We start from the raw sequence: 20,212 nt of genomic DNA, 5'->3' as shown, positions 1-20,212 counted from the left end.
ATGACTATTGCAGCAGGAAACGGTATATTTATTATGGAATATATACATAGACGTTCAGAGGCCCGTCATCAACAAAAATCAGTCCTGTGTTGTTCCAATGGCATGTTGTGTTTGTTAACTTTATCATTTTAAAAGGCTACGTGATCATTAGAAACCCTTTAGCAATTATATTAGTACAGCTGAAAGCTGTTGTGGCAATTAAAGCAATAAAACCAGCCATCTTTAGACTAGTTAGGTATCCAGAGCATTAGCAATTGTGGGTTTGAATACAGGCTCAAAATGGCCAGAAACAAATAACTTTCTTCTGCAACTTGTCAGTCTATTCTAATTCTGAGAAATGCCAAAACGCTAGTCCATGCGAGACATTGCCAAGAAACTTAAGATTCTCATTTAACGTTGTGTACTATTCTTCACACAACAGCCCAAACTGTCTCTAACCAGAATAGAAAGAGAGGGAGACTCCAGTGAGGGCGAGACCCCAGTGGGAAAGAGGACAAACACATATGTAGTTTGAGGAACAGATGCACATGTCTCCAACAGACAGAAATATTAAATAGTACCCACGAAACACTAGTCTCCACAATAACAGTGAAGAGGTGACTCCGGGATGCTGGCCTTCTACACAGTTGCACAGAATAACCAATATATCAGACAGGCTAATGAAAAGATTAACATCAGCAAAAGAACAGACACTGGAAAAAGATGGTGGGCAGGAAGGCCAGCATCCCGGTGTCACCTGTCCACTGTTGATGTTGAGACTGGTGTTTTCCAGCCCCTTGGGAGACAGGACTAATGGTTGCAGATAATGTGCCTCTGTATGCTTTTGTAGATATTCCATTAACAATCAGCCGTTTCCAGCTACATGGGTTATTTACAACATTAATAATATCTGATCAAATTGATGTTATTTTTATGGACACATTTGTTTTTGCTTTTCTTTTGAAAACAAGGACATTTAAGTGACACCAAACTTTTGAACAGTAGTGTATATATAATAATCTACTATTCTAACACGATTCAAATTAGTATGAAAGCCAAATACGATAACCAAACATTGTGATCTGCCCAACCCGTTTGTAGACATAAGGTACTTACAGAAAAAGGCAGACCTTTTGTGTGTCATTCAAACTTTATTGTGGTGAACTTCAAGTTTTGCTTAAGGCAATACATCAAAGACGGTTTGTAAGAACTCTAGCAGTTAAAATATATAGTACACAACATGGAAAACTAAGACAGAAGACAAAATGGCACCAAAAAATCATTAAATGGAACTGACAAATATTTTAATTAATTACTTATACACTACATATATCTGAGCACCACAACAGACATTGACTGGAACTGGTCTCAGCACAGCAGATTTTCATTGATCTTCTTAACGATCTTAGTTAAGTAGTTTCTTGCTGGTGTTACAGATGAAATAATGTCCTCCACCTGCTCTTTCCTTTAAAGAAAACATGTTACACCTGTTAAAAGGAACCCTGTTGCAACAATTTAAAACATTCAATTAAAAATAAACGTGTATGTGTGAGAAATTATACATTCAAATATTCTTACGTTGTGTTTCCAATGTGATTCTGAAAGTTTTGCAGTTGAAGCAGACAGAAGGGGTAAGAGGACATAATGGCTATAGTCATCTCAAACTTGGCAACTGTCTTGAGACCGGAGAACAGGATCCGAACTCTAAAATAAACAATGATATAAAAAGGTGTTATTTTGCATACATATCTATTCAGAAAAATATATTTAAGATTCTGTCTGTATTTCTATAGGGACCGAACTTACTGTGTGTCCACACAGCTGATGTCCAGGATGTTCAGCCTCAGAGCGCCCCACTTTTTCATCAGGTGTATCTCTTCTCCCAGGAGGCGACATCGGCTCACCACCAGACCCACATCATGCAGAAGCTGGAGTAAGAGAGCCAGGCAGATATTACAAAGGCAGAATTTAAACTCTATGACCAGCCCTTTGTGGACTTCACTTTGTGCGATTGTCCTGTAAAACAGTTTTGGAAAAGCCTCACGATTACCTTGGGAATGTATCGACTGGTGATGTATGTTTTGAAGAAAGAGGGGTCACTGCCAATGTACTGACACAGCAGGTTGTGCACAAGGCGAGAGTGGCACTGTGACTTTTCATCTATGAAAAAGAGAAAAGTGAGTTGGTAGACCAAGAGTCTTGTGTGTGGAGGAAATCAATTCATCCTTTTTACATTAAAGTGTAATTGAGACACACCATCCATTTGGCGATGAAATCTGATGTCCATGATGTTACGCTCATTCTCTTCACCATTTTCTCCTAAACAAGAGAGCAGTGCTTAAAAAAACAACTCATCCTTGATATATCTGTTTTTTGACCAGTGTAAGATTAGTTCCAAATATCAAATTCATGTAACAAATGAATTTAATATATAAAGAAAGTATTACAATTACAGTACAGGTATCAAAGATAACAGTTCTCCGTAAATTTGAAATGTTGCAAGAGCAAAGATGCATCCAGAGGTGAAGAAAATGCAAGTGTGAACTTTCCCAAATCCCACTCTGGTTTATATCCCAAAACTTTTATGGGGGTTGTTTGACTAACATAGAAGTACCAAGACTAGTCCTGTAGAATTAGAGACACATACTGATCAGTTTCCTGGGGTCATTCATATGACAAAGTGGTGTTATCGAGGATCAAGCAAACTAGGCAATTAAAATCAAAGCTTTTGTCCCAGCATTCAGACCCTATTGAAACATCTGTTAACTATTAACATTCCAATGATAGCCAACTTGGACAGAAATTAAGTACATAGGTATAAATGTCTATACTAAATAAGAAATTATAATTTAATTGGTAACTAAATTGTGGACTTAAAATGTTTCGGTTCCTTCATCCTCAAGCAAGCCTTTGAAAGAACCTCCCAAACAAAACAACCACAACAATACCATGACCCTGGATGCATAGAAAGTTATGTTATCATGGAAAATACATATGATAACACCAAGGTCAAGTTTGCGGACGGCACCACGGTGGTAGGCCTAATCAGAGACAATGACGAGTCAGCCTATAGGGAGGTCAAGCACCTGACGGCATGGTGCGCTGACCACCAGCTGGCCCTCAATGCAAAGAAAACCAAGGAGCTCATTGTGGAATACAGGAAGTCTAAAGCAGTGTTTCTTAATCCTGGTCCTCGGGACCCAAAGTGGTGCATGTTTTTGCCCAGGACACTCACACACCTGATTCAAACTAAAGGCTTGATAGGTTGATTAGTTCAATCAAGTGTGTAGGTGGTAGGGCAACATTTGAAACAGATGTGTGAATGCTAGGGCAAAAACGTTCACCCCTTTTGGTTCCGAGGATGAGAATTAAGAAACACTAGTCTAAAGTCCGCAGACACGCCCTAGTTCTCATCAATGGCACTGAGGTGGAGCGTGTGTCCAGCTTCAAATTCCAGGGTGTCCACATCCCAGAGGACCTCTCCTGGACCCTCAACCCTGGTCAAAAAGGCACAGCAGCACCTGTACTTTTTAAGGATGCTGAAGGAACCTCTCTCCCAAGATCCGTGTGAACTTGTACCACTGCACAATCGAGTGCATTATGACAAACTGAGCCACAGTGTGGTTTGGCGGATGCTCTGTGGCCGACATGAAGGCCCTGCAACAGGTGGTGGAAACCGCCCAACACATCACTGGTGCCCAGCTCCCAGCCATCATAGACATCCAGCGCATGCAGTGTCTGCATAGGACGCACGGCATCATCAGGGACCCTTTTACATTCATGCCACAAATGGTTTGTCCTTGTACCATCAAGCAGGCGGTACAGGTCAATTCCTTCCTCAACCAGCAGATTCAGTAACAGTTTATTTCCATCTACTGTAACCCTGCTGAACTCTGTGACCCAGCACTAACCAAACCCCCCCACCTCTCAGGGACCTTGTTGCACTACTCCCTTTGTACTACAGGACTCTGATATTGCTTTGGAAAGTCTGATCAGGACGTTTTCAGTTATTGCATGAACATGTCCACCTCGGGAATCTCAGTGCTGCTTTCCATGCATTTCAGTTGCACATGCTGTATTGCACCTTTAATTTGCCTTCATTACACATCCCACCCGTAAAACACATTGATCTTAATCGTTTTGCTCCAAAAAAATTCTGCACTCTTCTATTTGCACTTCCGGTTAGATGCTAACTGCATTTTGTTGTACTGTACTTATACAATGGTAATAAAGTTGAATCTAATCTTACCATCAGATTTCTCAAAATGTACCTCCATCAGGAAGGACTGATAGAGAAAGCTGTAGACTGTTTTCCTGTCATCTTTCTCTACAAACTTCCATTCATTCAATCTGAAACAAAAAAAGAGGAAGTTGTAAGGCTTGATAAGCTTACACGCAAGGGGAAAATTTGATCCCTGATATAAATGGAAAAGGAAAAACTGACCTGTCCAGCATGGCAATATGGTCTTCCTGTTCCAGTGCCTCCTTTTGAAGCCTGTCCACCCTGTTCAATGTGCATCTCTCCTGTACTTTTATTTCACAGATTTGCCTGGGGACAAAAGAACAAGTATTTTCAATATCTCTGCACTTTCAGCAGTGGTCTGTAAAGTAACACAAATATGCAACGATCTAGGAGAGAGAGAATTCACTACGACGATGAAAACCAACTGAATACTTTTTTTGTACTAAACGTGATAAAGGTACGATTCCAGCAATATAGGCATACCTTTCATGCTCAGCAATTGCTTTGTTGACATTCTCCAATCCTGATAAAACAATTTAATATCAGGTCAAATACCAAGCATACCACTGAATAATAACATTTAATAAGTAAAACAGAAAGCATGAATTACCTTGTTGCCTTGCTTTCAAAGTTGTTTCATTGTCCTCTACCTCAGTGCCTTCCACAGCTGCAAGTTCTGTGGAAGACAGACGGAACAAGGACAAAGCCTCTGAAATCAATAACCACCTGAAATAACCAAATTATTTCACTTGGTATACATTCTAAATGGATTACAGTGGAGAATATTGAAGGTTTCAAAAGGGGATGAACTAAAATCCAATATACCAGCTTCCAAGTCATGTATGCATTCATCAAGGTCTGTCAGTAACTTGTCCGCTTTCTCAATCTTTCCTCTCAGGTTATGTTGTGCCTCCTGTAAAAAAAAAAAAAAAAAAAGTTAACTATGAAACAGTAAGTTATGCACACACAAACGTTTACTGTCAGAATTGTAATTCTCATCAAGGGTCCTACCTGAGTGGTTTTGACAAGGTTCAAATACAAAACACTTTTCATTTCATGTGATTGCACTTTGCTTCTCTTTCTGAAGAATGTCCTCCTCTCTTTCAGCTTGGCACCAAAAAGCTGCAACTGGGTAAAAAAAAATAAGCCAAAACTTTAAGACAGGTATTCCACACTGACAATATCAGCATCAATTTTGAAAACTAATAACATAAAAACAATTTATAAATTAACAGACAAAAGACATGGACATGCGGAAATGTAAATACCTCTTCATCTGAAAAACCCTTCACTGACTCCCAAAGTGTTGGATTTACATTTTTCAAAAGATTGTCTCTGTCTCTCAGACGAACTTTCAACCTGAAATCAGAAAATAAACCAAATGAATGAATACTGTACATGGCTTATTCACTAAGTACATTGTATATCAAGCATTCTTTTCAGTCAACCCTAACACTTTTTAGTTAACCTGCACTTGACAAATAAAAGACTGACTGTATCATTAAACATACCCATTCACCAATTCGGTCAGCTTCTGACAGTCCATTGCATACACACTCTGTTTGGGACGGTTGATGTGCTTTTCTATTAATAAGTCTTTTGTTTGGCAATCCATGCATGACACAACCTATAGAAGAGAATCCAAATATCTATATTTATTATCTCATAATAATTCCACAAAAGCTTGTAATCAATTCCGTAAGCAAAATACAGTTTAAGGTTTACCCTGGCAGGCAGAATACTTTGCCGAGGTTTATGAATGACAAAGTCAATGCTGAAGAGTTTCAGGAACTCTGTCACTGTAATGCTGCCATCTTGGAGTTTCTGAAATGCAATGTGAAAGAGCAGTGAACACAATGTACAGCTAAAAAATTTAGAGGTGAAAAGTCTAAATAAGGGTTGTTGACATACCTTCCGTACATCTAACATGTAGTCACCAGTGTCCTCAAGCTGGGACTCAAGTTGGTTTTGTCTAGAAGCTAAAAAATTTCTTCAAGTTAGTATTACCTACTTCACCTAGATGATGCACTTGACTTAAAAAGACACAAGACAAAAAGAGACAAATGTGTTTGACTGACGCAGCCTCATAACTTACTTGACGTCTCAAATGTGCCCTCACAACGGATGTTAGCGTCGCTTCTGGATCCATCGCTTGCCGTTCCTGTGCAGTTACTGTCCCACTGACCTACCTGTGTGGGTGGTGCCTGTCAAGACAGTGTGTTTGGGATTACTGTGTTGATTATATTTAAACTATTCTGACTGATAATATGAAATGCATTTACCATTTCTCCGACATTTTCTGTGGATGGCTTCCACCTCTTTTCCTTGTCCATAGAGTTCTCATGATCCTCTTCTGGTAGGAGCCTCTTCTGACCTTGGGTTTTAGTTAGGATTATCTCTTCAAAGACCTTGTCCTCTACTGTCTGAGTTGACTTTGCATCTACAGTTTCTGATAAGTCCTCTTCAGTGCTAATATCTGGAAGCACTTCATCATTAATATTGTCCATCATGGTGTTGCTGATCAGGTGATGAGTTCCAACCACGTTATTCTTCCATATACGTTTCCCAAAATCAGTCATGCTTTTGGATTCCATGTGGTGTGGAACAGAGTGTTTGGCCCTTTGTGGGAGTTTGGGCAGGAAACCACCAAATGACACTCGCGATGTAAGGCATTTTGTTTTCAGAGGAGTCATATTAGATTTGACATCAAAAATAATATGGTCCTCCAATTCAACACTTGCTGTTTTCTCAGTCATTCCTCCCATGCTCTTAGACCCGTAGTTTACAGTGGTTAAGGATTCTGTCTCTACACCATATTTGTCTGAGGTCTTCACCAGGTCCGACAAAGGTGGAGCACAGCTATCCATCACATCAGGGGATATAGTTATTGTGCAGCTAATATGATCAAGTTTCCGCTGCAAATCTGCCAAACTCATTTGGTCTGTTATCTCTGAAGGTACATTCTCATTTTCTATTGAGACTGAAGGGGAAATTGAAAAGCTTACTGGTTTGTTAGGAATAATCACAGGTTGTTCAACATTCAGAGCTGGATCATTTGTGTCTTCCAATCTCTTTTGGTCAAAGTGTTCTGTAAGGTTAGTGAAGACATGTCCAAGTTGAGGCTCAGGTAAAAACAAGGAAACTGCCTGCGTAGTCGGGCCCATCATAACTACCTCATTGGTAGTTGCATGTTGTTCAGTTTGCACTGTGACAGCCCGGGTCATTTCATGATCCTCAGAAAACACTTGAGTTTCATCACTGATCACCACCTCCTCCTTCATATTAGAAGTAACAGCTTCAGCATTATTTCGGCAATGTGTTGCTTTCTCTACTCCGTTTACTTCAATAGCCTTTTCCTGTCCATTTGATATCTTTGTCACATTCCCTAATGCTTCATCTGTTTGGGGTACAAATGTCAGGTTAATACCTCTGGATTCAATTGCAATAGTCTGGCTTTTTGTCCTTTCCATTTCAGAGTCAGAAAATGTTGGTGCCTCGCTACTGCAGCGGCTTTCAGTACCTAACTGAAACATGTAACCATTTGCAATCTGCTCTAAGTGAGGAACCATCTCCAGAGTCCCACTCACACTTGGTTTCCTTGCACTGACATGGTCACAATTCCCCATCTTTATGCTGTCAGACTCAATTACAGCAGTCTCACTTCTAGTCATATCCATATCATCAGAATCCAAAAACAGATTGGTTTTGTGACCCACAAAAGAACAGTCATTTTCTCCCTTGAAATTTGTCTTAGAGCTAATGGACAACCTGAGAAAGGTGTCATCACCATGGGCAGAAAAGGAAACATTTGCCACCAACTGTTCAGTTGAAGCTCGATTTCTCTCTGTACACTTCTCATCTTCCCCTACGACATCAATAACTCTGGTGTCAATGACCCCAGTATGGCCCCTTGTGAATTCCTTGTCATCCATAGTAGGTTCTGCTCTAATCACGCTCTTCTCAAACAACTTGTTTTGGGGTTTTGTTATCGGGAACAATCTGCCCATAGTCTTATCAGTCATGTTTGAGACATTGCTGTGATCTTTAGACAGAGTGAGAGTTTTGGTCAAGTCCATAGCACAGTCATTCTCTGATGCATGATTGCCTTTGTTGAACTCAGACATGAAAGAGATACTTTTCATTTTGTCCTTTTGCACTTGTTTGACCACACTGAGGCTTTTTGTGTCTATGGGAAGAGGAGAGGACGGCATGCAGAACGAACTATTCCTCGTCTTGCCTTGTAAGGGGACCTCAATAAGGCCTAAACTTTTGCAATCAATGGCAACTGTCTGACATCTTGTCGTCTCCATGTCATCAGAGTTTGGGTGGATGGAACTATGAGATATCTGTTGATTTGGCTGAAAGGTGGTATCATTTTCCTTGGGAAAAATCCAGGGAGATGATGCAACCTTTTTGGTCAAAGGGGACACATCCACCTGGAGAGATGCATTAAGAGCTGCGGTCACCTCCATATCACGGTCATCATCTCTGAAGATCTGGGTTTTATTGGGATCTGACATAAAGGCCACACTTTCAGTTTTCATAAAGGGACTTGTGGCTATCATACCAATGGCTTTGGAGTCAATAGCAGCAGTTTGGCTCCTGGTCAACTCCATTTCATCTGGATCAGTAGAGAAAGATACCAGGCTGAAAGGGCTCTCCCTAAGCCTTTGTTCTTCAGATGTTATATTAGGCACACTCTGAAATACTCCGTTACCATCTATTAAAGTATTGTGGCTTTTTGTCAGATCCATAAGATCTTGTTCGTAGTGCATCACAGATGTAGTCTTGAACTGGGTGCTTTGCATTTGAGGAATAACTGTTGCTCTCATAGCTGTTGAGAAAGCTGGAACCTGATTCTCTTGATCAACTCCTGACATGCATGCATTGAGTGTAGCAAGAAAGCATCTGCTGTCAGTTCTTTCTGGAGGGGACGCAGCTTGGTGGAAAGCCACTTCAGTGGAGGAATCCGGAGTTACTTGATTAACAGTGGGGCCCCTCGTCTTCCTTAGACTGGCAAGGAAATGTTCAAATTCTGGATCCATACCTCTGCCAGATGTGGACTTGTTTTGAAAGGGGGCAGAATTGTCTGCCGAGTCATGAGAATACCCATTTTCCTTTTTTTCTTGTGAAAAAGTAAAATCCATGTTCCCGCAGGTAAGTATAGATGTATTGCTTTCATGTGGCAGAACAACTGAGCAGTCTGAATCATTGCCAATGAGTACTGTGTGACTGTGAGTCATGTCCATACATGTTGTATCCTCTCCTGTGAACATCACTGTTTTCTCTCCATAATCATCCCGTTTTAACATGAACTGGTCCTGTTAGGAGAAAAACACTGACTTAACAAAAATCAAGTCCACATAGCTTAACAAAGCAAGAAGGTATGACCAATATTCATGTACCTAGGTTTTTGGCAAAAGGTCAACCACAGCTTACCTTAGTTCTTTTTTGTGAAACATGGAGAGGACCATTCAACAAGGTTTCCATGCCTGAAAGCAAAAACGTTTTAAGTCCACTCAAGTGGCATGGTCAGAGTGCATTACACAGTAAATACATACAACGGAAAATCTACTTAATTAGATATTAAGCCTACCTGCGATTGGTTGAGATCCATTAATGGAACCAGTTTGAACGCTTGTATTTTCTGCTGCTGTGAAAAACACTGCATGTAATTTGTAAATACATTGAGACGTCAACATTTTGGATGGACAGGTTGGATGAAATTCAAGTAAAACAAACCCAACCACAAGCCCAATTTAGTGTGGTCTGTCACCTGGCAGTGATGGACAAGTGTTGTAACAATAAAAAACACATCATCAATACATCCAGTGATGCTGAGGTCATCATCAATACAACATCAATACTGATACCGGGTTTAGTATTGAAATACTCAATACAAAAGCAACACCAACAGTAAAAAGAAAAGGGCCAGGTTTAAGATAATCTAAATGATATTAAATGGGCTCATTGCATTACACAAAACTGAATGTGCATGTAGAGTTTGGTTCCGAAAATGTGTATTTTACAAATGACATCTGTGTTAAAAGGTTTTCATGGGCATCATAATATCATTTTTAGTGACAATGACAGGTACACAACATTCAGCATGGCATTTGTGAGAGTCAAAAAAGTACAGTTGTTTCAGTATACCGTGCAACACTAGGTAGACACATTGGTGGATGACAGCTCTCACATGATGGTAAGGTTCTTCAACTTAAAGTACAATAATATTGAGGTAGAACATTTGCCCTTTAATAAGTAGTATTATAAAGCATCATATGCCATTCAATATTGTAACAATAACAAATTTGAACATATTTAAAGCTTAAAATAGCCCTACTTACCACTTTTTGTGAGGTTTTGTAGAGGACTTCGGACAGGGGAGCCATTCTTCAAGTCTCTGACAATCATTGGTAAGTGTTTATTATTATTATTCTGGTATTCTAGTGTAAGTTAAAATTGTGTCACAGCAAAAAAAAAATGTGGACTTACTTTGAGAACAGTAAAACATCATTGGAAGTGGCAAAACTGACTCTTCTGGAGATCCTCTTCTTCTCTACTGGCTTGACACGCTCCACCTTGTGAGGAAAAACATTTGGTAAGTAAAGTGACATGACAGACAACACTTCAATTTTCCATACTCTATTTATTCTTTACCTGACTCTTCTCTCGCTCTGGGCTAATGAATTTGACAGATGATGTCCGTGGCGCTTTCAAGATCTTGTGGGTGTGGATAAAATATTAATTCAGAGATGTTTCGTTGATAGAATTAGAGAAAGTAGTTGTGCAACTGTTGTACTAACCGAAGAAACACGCCGTTTGGAGGATCCAACACTATCACTGCTGTAATAGAAAAGGCAAGCAGTTAAATATAATATCCTTGAAATACACATGTCCTATCTGACGAGGGCTCTGTTCTGTGGTTACAACTGAAACCGGATTAGGTGTCAAACACTATGGAGAACAAGACCAAATGTACTGTAGTTAAGCCAAAACATGACTTGGAGGTTGGTCCATAGTGTTCAGGGCTTTTGGACAGGGTTATAGTTCTTTTTAAACTGTGGGAGAAGCGCTAGGATTTTATTTTTATTGGATTTCAGAATATTTTCTTTTTTTTTTTTTACAGTAACACACATTTATAGGACAGTATTTTGGTCATTAAATAGTTAATTGTGGACAAATGTTTGTCCGATTGTCAAAATGTTATTGCCAAAAATAGTTAAAAACGTTAGCCACTGTACTGTATAGGTACCCTCCGGCATTATGTACAGTAATAACCAATTGAAAAGTTACAGCAAACTACAAATCGGTATATTTTGATCAATAGTTACTTACTCTGTCCTTGATGCTTCAGACGGTTCCATCTTCGGGCAGCTGGAAAATATATTAATTGAGGGAAACATACTGCATTTAAACTTTAAATATTTGCAAGCTAGTGACAGTGCTATTGCGGCATCATTGACAGCTGAGCTGCACTTGTGAAACGGAAAATGAGACGAAGCCACTTAACTTCCGAAAATGTAAAATAAATACTGTACCGGACAATTAAGGTATTGAACACATATAGTCAACAAATATTTTTGTTTACAGGTTAGCAGAAAGAGCTGAATATGTCGGAACTGAAAAACATAGCTAGCTTAGTGGCTAGTACTGTAAGTAACGTTTGCAAGCTACCTATATAAGTTGTCTAAATAGGTAGCTAGCAAAGTAAACTTAGCCAGTTAAGGTTACAGTTCAGAGTAATACATGCAGGTTCCTAAAACATTATTACTTTGCCATAAACCTGTTGTACCTTGTATCCGTACCAAGTAGCTGTTAGATGATGGCAATCGGCTACTGATCTAAGTATAATAGCCTTAAAGCTTTTCGTTGATTTTGAATTTAACCGCCTTATTTTGAACATGAGCCGTAGGATCAGCTTCTTCTTCTACAAGCTGGTTGGGTCGTGTGGAAACAAACGTTATACTGCCACCGCCTGAATGTCAGTACATCACAGTTCTCTTCACTAGAGGCAATGCTATAAACTTAAATGTGAACATGGTAGGGTATAAGCTCCACAATAACATGTTATTGTAGCACTACTTTTATACAATTAATATCACCATGGCCAGGATCATACTGTATGTTCTGTTCAGGACGTTGCAGACAAGCTGCCTGGATTGGATAACGTAGATGGCGTTAATGGTAGGAGGGAGGACAGTCACTCGGTTCCATGCTCATGTTTGAAGATCTTGTGCTATCTGTTTTGGAATAGAATATAGTGCGACAGCGACAACTTCATGAAGCAGACACACTGATAATAAAAAATACTGATTTTGTGGTGTTTAATAATAATCATTGTTATTATTAAATAATACTAATTGTTATTATTATTTATTGCATTTTTGAAACGCATTTCATTATAGCGGAATAATCTCAAAGTGCATGAAAAATAAAATATAAAATAAATAAAATAACTATCAGATACAAATAAAGTATATATACAGAATATATACATAAAATATTATGATAATGCAGTAAACTAAAATTATAATACATATTATTATATAATGATGTACACAATAATTTGATTAAAGGGAAGGTTAGACCAACTGTTACAGGTGTGTCTTAAGGTCTGACTGTCTGTGCAGCCCTGAGCCTGTCAGGAAGGGAGTTCCAGTGGTGCGGTCCAGTGTAAGAAACGTCACAGGCACCCATTTTTCAGAGCCGGGATCTTGGTTCATTGAGCAAATTGATGTTGCTACACCGTAGAGGCAGTGGAGGTTCATAGGGAGAGAGTCAGATAAGTAGACAAGTCCCATGCCTTTGAACGCTTTATAGACTAAAAGGATAATTATAAAGTTAATTATTTGAGGGACAGGAAGCCAATGAAGGTCAGCAAGGAGAGGTGTGATGTGGGCAGATTTATTTGATTGACACCACAGGTTAATGTGAACTCCTCTGATCTTGCCTCACCGAGAAAAACATACTGCTTGTGGTTAGAGAGGTATGAGGTGAGCCAGTTTAATGCAGTCCCAGAGATGGCAATGTGCTCTTTTAGGCGCTGGAGTAGAATGGTGTGACCTACTGTGTCAAAATCAGCGCTGAGGTCCAGAAGAATCTAAATGGAAGGGGATTCTGTATCTGCAGCCATAAGCAGATCATTAACAACCTTCACCAATGCTGTCTCAGTACTATGCAATGGCATGAAGCCAGACTGGAAAACTTCACCACAGTAAGTGGTAGTGAATGCCACTTTCATTTGGTTGCAATCTGCAAATAAAAAATGTATTCTAAATCTAAATGCTGTTGTATAGTGTTTATCTGTATGTATATGTTTACATTATTTATGTGATTCTGTCTTGTCCTGGGTTCCTTCAAATGGTAGTCATTAATTTACTTGCCTGGTTAAATAACAGTTAAATATTGAATAAAAAAGAGGAATCAAGGATTGGGAAAACGTCTATTCTGTTTTTTAGGTGGCAGGGCATTGAAAGATGGGCGGAAGTGTTGGTTGAATCTGATAGTGCATGTTCAGGGAAGTTGCTGAGAATAATGTGAAGATCATGACAAAAAAGAGTGTCAATAAACAGATGCTTGTAATGATGCATTAATAAGGATGCAAACAAGAGATCCATTTGTTGTATCTGGCACGGTAAAGCCAAAACTTCAGGCATGACGAAGAGTGGAGCCTGTCAGCAGGGCCGTAGCGAACCTGGGGAAAAGTGGATATGATTAACAGGGCCCATGGCTTGGTAGTCATAATAATGTCAATGCCGTCTATAAGTGATATATCTTTTCAGGGGACCCAGGATTCCTGGCAACAGCCCTGCGTGTCAGTAACCAGGAGTTCTATCTGGTAAATAGGCTATGGCAGGGCTGCCCAACCCAGTTCCTGGAGATCTACTGTCCTGAAGGATTTCTCTTTTCATCCAGGGATGAAGGAAATAAGCTTTTCATCCAGCTAATTATTAGAATCAGGTGGGTTAAATTAGAGTTGGAGAGAACTTACATTACATTAGATCTCTAGGAACAGGGATGGGCAGCCCTGGTAAGGTATGGGATATAGGAAAGATGACTTGCCTCACACTCCATCTCAGTAGGGGGCGGTATATCCACCTAAATTCGGCGGCCAATCGCGATTAGAAACTTGAAGAACAGTATGTTTTTGCGGAAATGATGTAGCCTCAATTTTCAAATCTTCCAGCGCTTTCTCCAAAGTCCTTGTGTGTTCATCATTCAGTTAAAAAAACGGTAAGGCGGCTTTGTCATTTCGTAATAAATTTGTTTTAGCTAGCTATATGTTACGCGATTTTGAAACTGAGACTTCGATATGTAAATGTTGTATAATGTCTAGCACTTTGGTTGCAGACTTTAAGATTCCCGACGTTCACACGATGTACTAACAGACATTTCCCCACGATGTAAATATTTTGTATTATGTAATATGATCAGTCATAATAATTATCCAATATTATATGTTCTGTGGATGTGGAGGTGTGAATTAAATTTGGCAACCTAGCAACGTATACTTGATCCTGATAGTAAGCAAACTTACTAACTACAAAATGCATATCAGTAGTAAATGGGGTGTGATGGTCAGCTTGTTTACATTTAATGAATGGTTAGGACTTGGACATTTCAAGGGGTGCCGTTTGATGGGATAATTAACGGTAATTATGCAAACTACGCTAATTAGTTTAATCATAGTCGACAAACTTTTAAGACTTATTAGCCTATTACACGAAGTTGGTTGTTCTCGCTATCCTCAACAGTTCGAAATACTGTTTAAGGTTAATTAATTCTAATTATACACTGTACATTAATAGTTTAACATTTAATTGTATTTAAAGCTAACATAGCCTTAAGGATTTCAGTTGATATTACAGCTTAATTTGGCCAAGAAGCATGACCGTTTTCAATAGAAAATCCCATATTCCTGGTTTTCATTGAAGTTGGTAGCCTAAACTGTGTAGGAGGAAATTGGTGCCAACATTTCTGAACTTTCCCTATGTTATAAATCCATAACGACCGCTTCATGCTTACTACACCGGAGCAGTGGACATGGTTATGTGTTGATTAAATAATTTAAGCTGTAAAGTGTAAGGAATAATTATGTAAGAAATCTAGAGTTGTCCTTGGCATTACAGGCAAGCACACCTAACTACATAAAGCAGAGGGAACCTTGGAACTACTAGTTGAAAAAATTACATTTACAAATGTGAAGTAATTTAGCTGACACAGAAGAGGTTGCTTTCAGTGAATGTTGCACAGATTATTTTCTGAACGCAAGACTACCTAAAAATTGTTTACATTTCTAACATTAGTGTGCTTCGTAATTACTTGGATAGCTTAGTCATGTAGTTAGGTAACTTAACTAGACTTAACATAAGGACCAACAATTCTAACTACTAAAAGTTGGCTATTTTATTTTGCCTCACAGTATGATGGCATCGAAAATTCCTAGATGTGGACAGAGTAAGTTGAAGTTATTTACCTTCACTTCAGTCCCTGTATACACATACCATAACTAATCTTGAAGTCTCCTTTCAAATAGTAGTGTTTTCTGTTTATATTTTATAATGGAAGTATGTTGCATGGGGTTTTCTGCATTTTGCATTTTCTTCTATATATGTTTCAGGTGTGCGACCTGTTGCCGGTGGTGCAGAAATGAAGAGAGTGGCCAATAAATATGAATTTAAAGAGGCTGCCATACCATCAGACTTCAATTTTGTTCAAAAAACAGCTTGTTTTAAGCCTCAAAATGAGAACCTACCAAGGTGACTAACTTCAAGTGACTAACATTTGCATTTTAATATAAGAATAAATCAAAACTGGAGTTGTAGTAGAATGACTGTTTTACCAAATGTACTCACCAAGAGGTTTGTGTGCATACAAAAGTGCATCTTACAATTGAGAATTTCTATTGGTGAACATTAGGTGAACCTTATCCTGTTGTCAAGGAAAAGCAGCACCGTCCCCCTCTTCCATTGGCAACACTGAGACAGACATTCAGACATTAATCTCTCCTGAAACGAGCAACAGTAGATGGGTTGCAAAGTCCCTCTGCTGTTTCTTTATTGTTTTAATTCTACACAGTTTACATAATTTCAGTTCAAGTGAGATTTTTGTACTTCCTGCCTTTGCCTGTTATAGCAGTAACAAGTGTGTGTACTGGTCTGTTTTTATCAAATATAGACAGTAACCCGCACATCATTTGCACAGACCATTTCGATATTAATACTCATACATTATTCTTTATTAATGTCCACAATAGCAAGATTGTATACACACGTATTAAAAAGCTCTAATGTAGTTCCACTTTCGACATTGTCAAAACAACGGCTATGCACTCAGTCTCCAATTCAATAAAATCTGCATATGTGCCCTCTAATAGTAACTACTTCTCTTATTCCCCAGAACAAATGTACCTAATGTGCGTAAAGGGTAAGATTTCTCTTCTATTTATTTTTATTTTCTATTTTTTGTAGAAGTTTAGAAAAAAATCTCATAATTGTATTTTGCTAGTATCTCTACTAGATATGGACAGCAACTGTCAGAACTAAAGGGCCGAAATAAACATTTAGAGGATACCAATGAGGAACTGCAGAAAAAACTTACGGAAACTCAGGTAATTATGAACACTATTTTCCAACTCTGTACATTTTTGAAGCTTTTCAGGCTTTTTATTTTTATTTTATCAGTCTACAACAACTGCGGCCCATTGTAGTTGGATAATACTTTCTGATTGTAGGCATGATAGAAGAGCTAGTGTAAATATTTATTTCATAGTATAAAAAGTAATGACTAAAATGATAGACTGTCACATTTTAGTAATTTAATATTTCATATGAAAGAATGCATATTTAGACAACCTTTTCCAATCATGTGCAGAATCAAACTACATTAGGGCTGTTGTCCAAAGTTTTATTATGCTGATAAAAAACTCTAAGACTAAAATTGGTGACTGAATTAATACTGTTTTCCAAAGTGTTGCATGTTAATATGACAATGTTTATAATATGCTCCATTTTCCGAGACGTATCAGAGAAGGCTTGAGATGTTAGATTGTCTTGCTGTATAAAATAGCAATACCTCGAGATGCCACCTTCCAAGGTAGTGTGTGCCGCATTGTCAATAGAGCCCCCCCCCCCCCCCCCCCTTGCCGTTTTTCAAATGTGAAGACTATTCTGTTAATACTTTAAAAAGAAAAAATATATATATACTTTTTTTTTAGCAAAAATGTGCCCTTCTGGAGCAACAACACAGTGAGCTTCAAGTAACCAACGTTGACATCCAGAAGCAACTGAAGGACTGCCACGTTCTACTGGTTGCTGGAAATATTGATCCAGGTAAACATTAGAATCCATTAATTTGTTCACATCTATAAGTTACACAGATTCAGAGCAATGAAGTGTACAATTGCTTATTAAGACACTTGGTTTAGTTTGCAATGATTGTCCCTTGAATGTTTTATATTATTTACTGTTTCTCTTAGTTTTGGGAGAAAGAATTAGAGAAATTAAACAAGAAAATGAGGATCAAAGAAGAGAAGTTGTGGTAAGCACTTAATTTCTGTCTTACAAATATTGTGGAAACCCCTGTCTGTTATTACAGTAATGTTTAATCTCTCCAATAATGCAGAATATATCACAAGATCTGTTAAGTGAACTGCAGACATTTGGTGACATGGCAACAGAACAAAGTGCACAACTAACAGTAAGATCCTTGTGTTTGACATGTACATTTTTTTATCCAATTTGTTATATCTATAGCATGTTTGATATTGGTCTTGTTTGTTCATTTATAGGAAGTTCAAAAGACTATGAAGGATCTCATGGAGGCTCAGGGGCATCTTGTGCAGGAAAGCAATAATTTTTCTTTCGACGTTGAAAAAATGGAGAAGGCTCTAGAGGAAGCAGAGCAACTGTTATTGGAGTAGTGTGTTTGTATATTTTAATACTTGTTTTGACATTTTTAATATTTCAATAAACATTATAATCATTAATAATTTACAAATGTTGTGACAATCAAATTTAATTAAATGCGTATTCAGTAATTTCCATTCATTTTTATTTTGAAACATTTGAGTTTTATACCCCTCATTTTATAATTCAGTTACGTTGCTATAATTGTTGAAAATAACGTATTTCCACAACCTTTATTTTGTAATTTGGCAACATCGCTACCCTTCCGGAAGTTAGACGCTGGTGGTTAACACGGCTTGCTGCTATATTGTTTTACCCACACTGGTCGCAGTTTTACTATACAACCGCAAGCACCTATCTTTGCAGGATTGACTAAAGTAAGACGCAATACATCGTTTTACTCAATTGTAATATAAATAACCCGTGTTAAGTTAATGCATACTAACTGTATACATAGTTGATTACTGCAACAACTAATTTGATTTCCCTTGTCAGACTAGCTTTCCATAGCTGTGCTAGCTATAATGTGTGTAGCTGTATGTACATCAGTATTTTGCGAACGTTGGATACCTAGCTTCGATTTTCTGTGAAGGGACGGATTTGAATCTGTTGCGCATACGATGCTACCAGTACTGTGTCCAAGCCCTTTTCGGGAAGCTACTAATACTGTTTAGCCAGGGAATGGGCACTGATTTCCATGTATCTGGAATGTTGTATAAAGTGTGCCTTTAGGCTACAGGACCTAGCTATATTCATTGGGGAATAGCTACTGTACTAGCTATTTATACCAGGATAAACTTTAATAGCAACTATAATAGTTGAATTATTTTAGCTGTGGTAGAACTTGTCGTTTTCTTTTTGGCTTTTTTTAAGTCAAAGCCCCCATCCTTATTGAACTTTTGGATAACTGGCAAGAATGTAGTCCATTCGCTGACAAACTATTTCTCATTAGTTTGAGGGTACTTGGAGTTTTAAAAGCCTTTGCTCGGTCTAAAGGTTTGCTTGCCGATCGGTTTTGTGAAGACGTTTTAAGAAATGTGTATGCTTTAAAAAAAATTGAAATATGATTCAATTAATTATGGAATTGCTACGCACCTTCTATAGGGGTATGGGTTGGTATATTCACACGGCCCAAAACTAGTTTACTGCGCTTGTTTACAGAAGTCTGGCGGCCAGCTGTGGTGGACTTGGATATCTACCATACGCTCACTCTTACTCTGCAGTGGAGATCTGTGTGATTTCTCTGTCACAGAATTTTTCTTATACCAAAAGCCCTATGCACAATACAGTTGTAATGTTTAGTGCTTGGACCCATTTCTTGTGCATGTAGTAATCCAGGCCTGTTAATTATTTTAAATTGTACTGTTAGTTAAACAGACGTTTATAAGAAACAATGCTTATTCACGGTACTTTAGCCATCTGCAGTTCATGCTTGTTTAATGGTCTTTTTGTCTTTATTCTTGTCTTTAGCATGTAATTGTCAGCTAAATTGGTTCCAAATCAGGTTATTGTCAGTGGGTTTGGGGCTGTTCTGTTGCACAAATCCCCATTCAATTACGTGTTTGTATGTATCTGAGCAGACAACACTTTTTTAATTTTGTTTCTTAAGCTCTGTTGGTGTTCTCTTCTGGGTTGTCTTTGACACATCAATGTGTCCTAGAGAGGAGACTTCCTGATCTGTTGGGCTGTTGTTCCGTATTGTTTTCATCACCACTGATATTATTTTTCCGTCATCCATTATCTTGGTCTACTAGGTTGTTTGCCATTACTGCGCTCACCTTGCTGCTTTATTCATTCTTAATGAATGTACCATGCATTTGATTTTAGTATGTATTTTAGTTATGTCTCTGATCGATGTATTCTTATTAGCCTCTTGATGGCTAGCTTGACTTGCACTGTCACTTCTTTGGTCCTAATGTTTTCAGATAGGCCTACCAGCAACAGATGTCAAATGCCAATATAAAGCCTAATATTTAGACTAGACAATTGCCAGTCTCTTGCACGCACTAACAACGTAAACACACACCTGCCTATCCAAAACAGCTTGTTTAAACCCAAATGTTGAAATAGTTTTGGGCAC

General features: G+C 38.4%; 3 protein-coding genes across 8 annotated transcripts in view; 2 read left to right on the top strand and 1 right to left on the bottom strand.

Annotated features, from left to right (window-relative positions):
• Nucleotides 1–1,114: 1,114 nt before the first annotated feature.
• Nucleotides 1,115–12,326, bottom strand: knl1 (kinetochore scaffold 1). Of its 4 annotated transcripts, none has more exons than XM_010882317.5 (25): nt 12,018–12,326; nt 11,561–11,599; nt 11,029–11,068; nt 10,883–10,945; nt 10,718–10,803; nt 10,570–10,625; nt 9,819–9,887; nt 9,662–9,714; nt 6,505–9,543; nt 6,318–6,426; nt 6,134–6,201; nt 5,948–6,046; nt 5,734–5,849; nt 5,491–5,581; nt 5,234–5,350; nt 5,048–5,135; nt 4,833–4,898; nt 4,706–4,745; nt 4,424–4,528; nt 4,229–4,329; nt 2,236–2,298; nt 2,030–2,139; nt 1,786–1,907; nt 1,558–1,683; nt 1,115–1,444 (listed from the first exon to the last, which is right to left on the bottom strand). In XM_010882317.5, the coding sequence occupies exons 2-25, from the start codon at nt 11,587–11,589 to the stop codon at nt 1,348–1,350; spliced, it is 4,953 nt and encodes a 1,650-aa protein (XP_010880619.2). In that variant the 5' UTR covers nt 11,590–11,599; nt 12,018–12,326; the 3' UTR covers nt 1,115–1,347. The 4 variants fall into 4 exon arrangements, with proteins under 4 accessions (XP_010880619.2, XP_019911581.2, XP_019911582.2 ...); XM_020056022.3 differs by having other exon boundaries at nt 12,031–12,326; XM_020056023.3 differs by having other exon boundaries at nt 9,819–9,875; nt 12,031–12,326.
• Nucleotides 12,327–14,358: 2,032 nt separating this feature from the next.
• Nucleotides 14,359–18,263, top strand: knstrn (kinetochore localized astrin (SPAG5) binding protein). 3 transcript variants are annotated; one of them, XM_010882313.3, is made up of 9 exons: nt 14,384–14,458; nt 15,648–15,682; nt 15,846–15,984; nt 16,625–16,651; nt 16,733–16,835; nt 17,442–17,556; nt 17,703–17,764; nt 17,849–17,923; nt 18,015–18,263. In XM_010882313.3, the coding sequence occupies exons 2-9, from the start codon at nt 15,649–15,651 to the stop codon at nt 18,144–18,146; spliced, it is 687 nt and encodes a 228-aa protein (XP_010880615.1). In that variant the 5' UTR covers nt 14,384–14,458; nt 15,648; the 3' UTR covers nt 18,147–18,263. The 3 variants fall into 3 exon arrangements, with proteins under 3 accessions (XP_019911684.1, XP_010880615.1, XP_019911683.1); XM_020056124.2 differs by lacking the exon at nt 14,384–14,458 and adding an exon at nt 14,857–14,877; XM_020056125.2 differs by lacking the exon at nt 15,648–15,682 and having other exon boundaries at nt 14,359–14,458.
• Nucleotides 18,264–18,422: 159 nt separating this feature from the next.
• disp1 (dispatched homolog 1 (Drosophila)) overlaps nt 18,423–20,212 on the top strand; it is a 61,376-nt gene continuing 59,586 nt past the window's right edge. The window contains exon 1 of the mRNA XM_010882312.4: nt 18,423–18,509. The gene's annotated coding sequence lies outside the window, so the exon portion shown is untranslated. The remainder of the gene's footprint in view (nt 18,510–20,212) is intronic.

This window comes from Esox lucius, chromosome 18, assembly GCF_011004845.1.
Source record: "Esox lucius isolate fEsoLuc1 chromosome 18, fEsoLuc1.pri, whole genome shotgun sequence".
NCBI classification, from domain to species: Eukaryota; Metazoa; Chordata; class Actinopteri; order Esociformes; family Esocidae; genus Esox; species Esox lucius.
The sequence above is the reverse complement of the archived record's forward strand: the minus strand, read 5'-3'. Positions and strand labels throughout refer to the sequence as shown.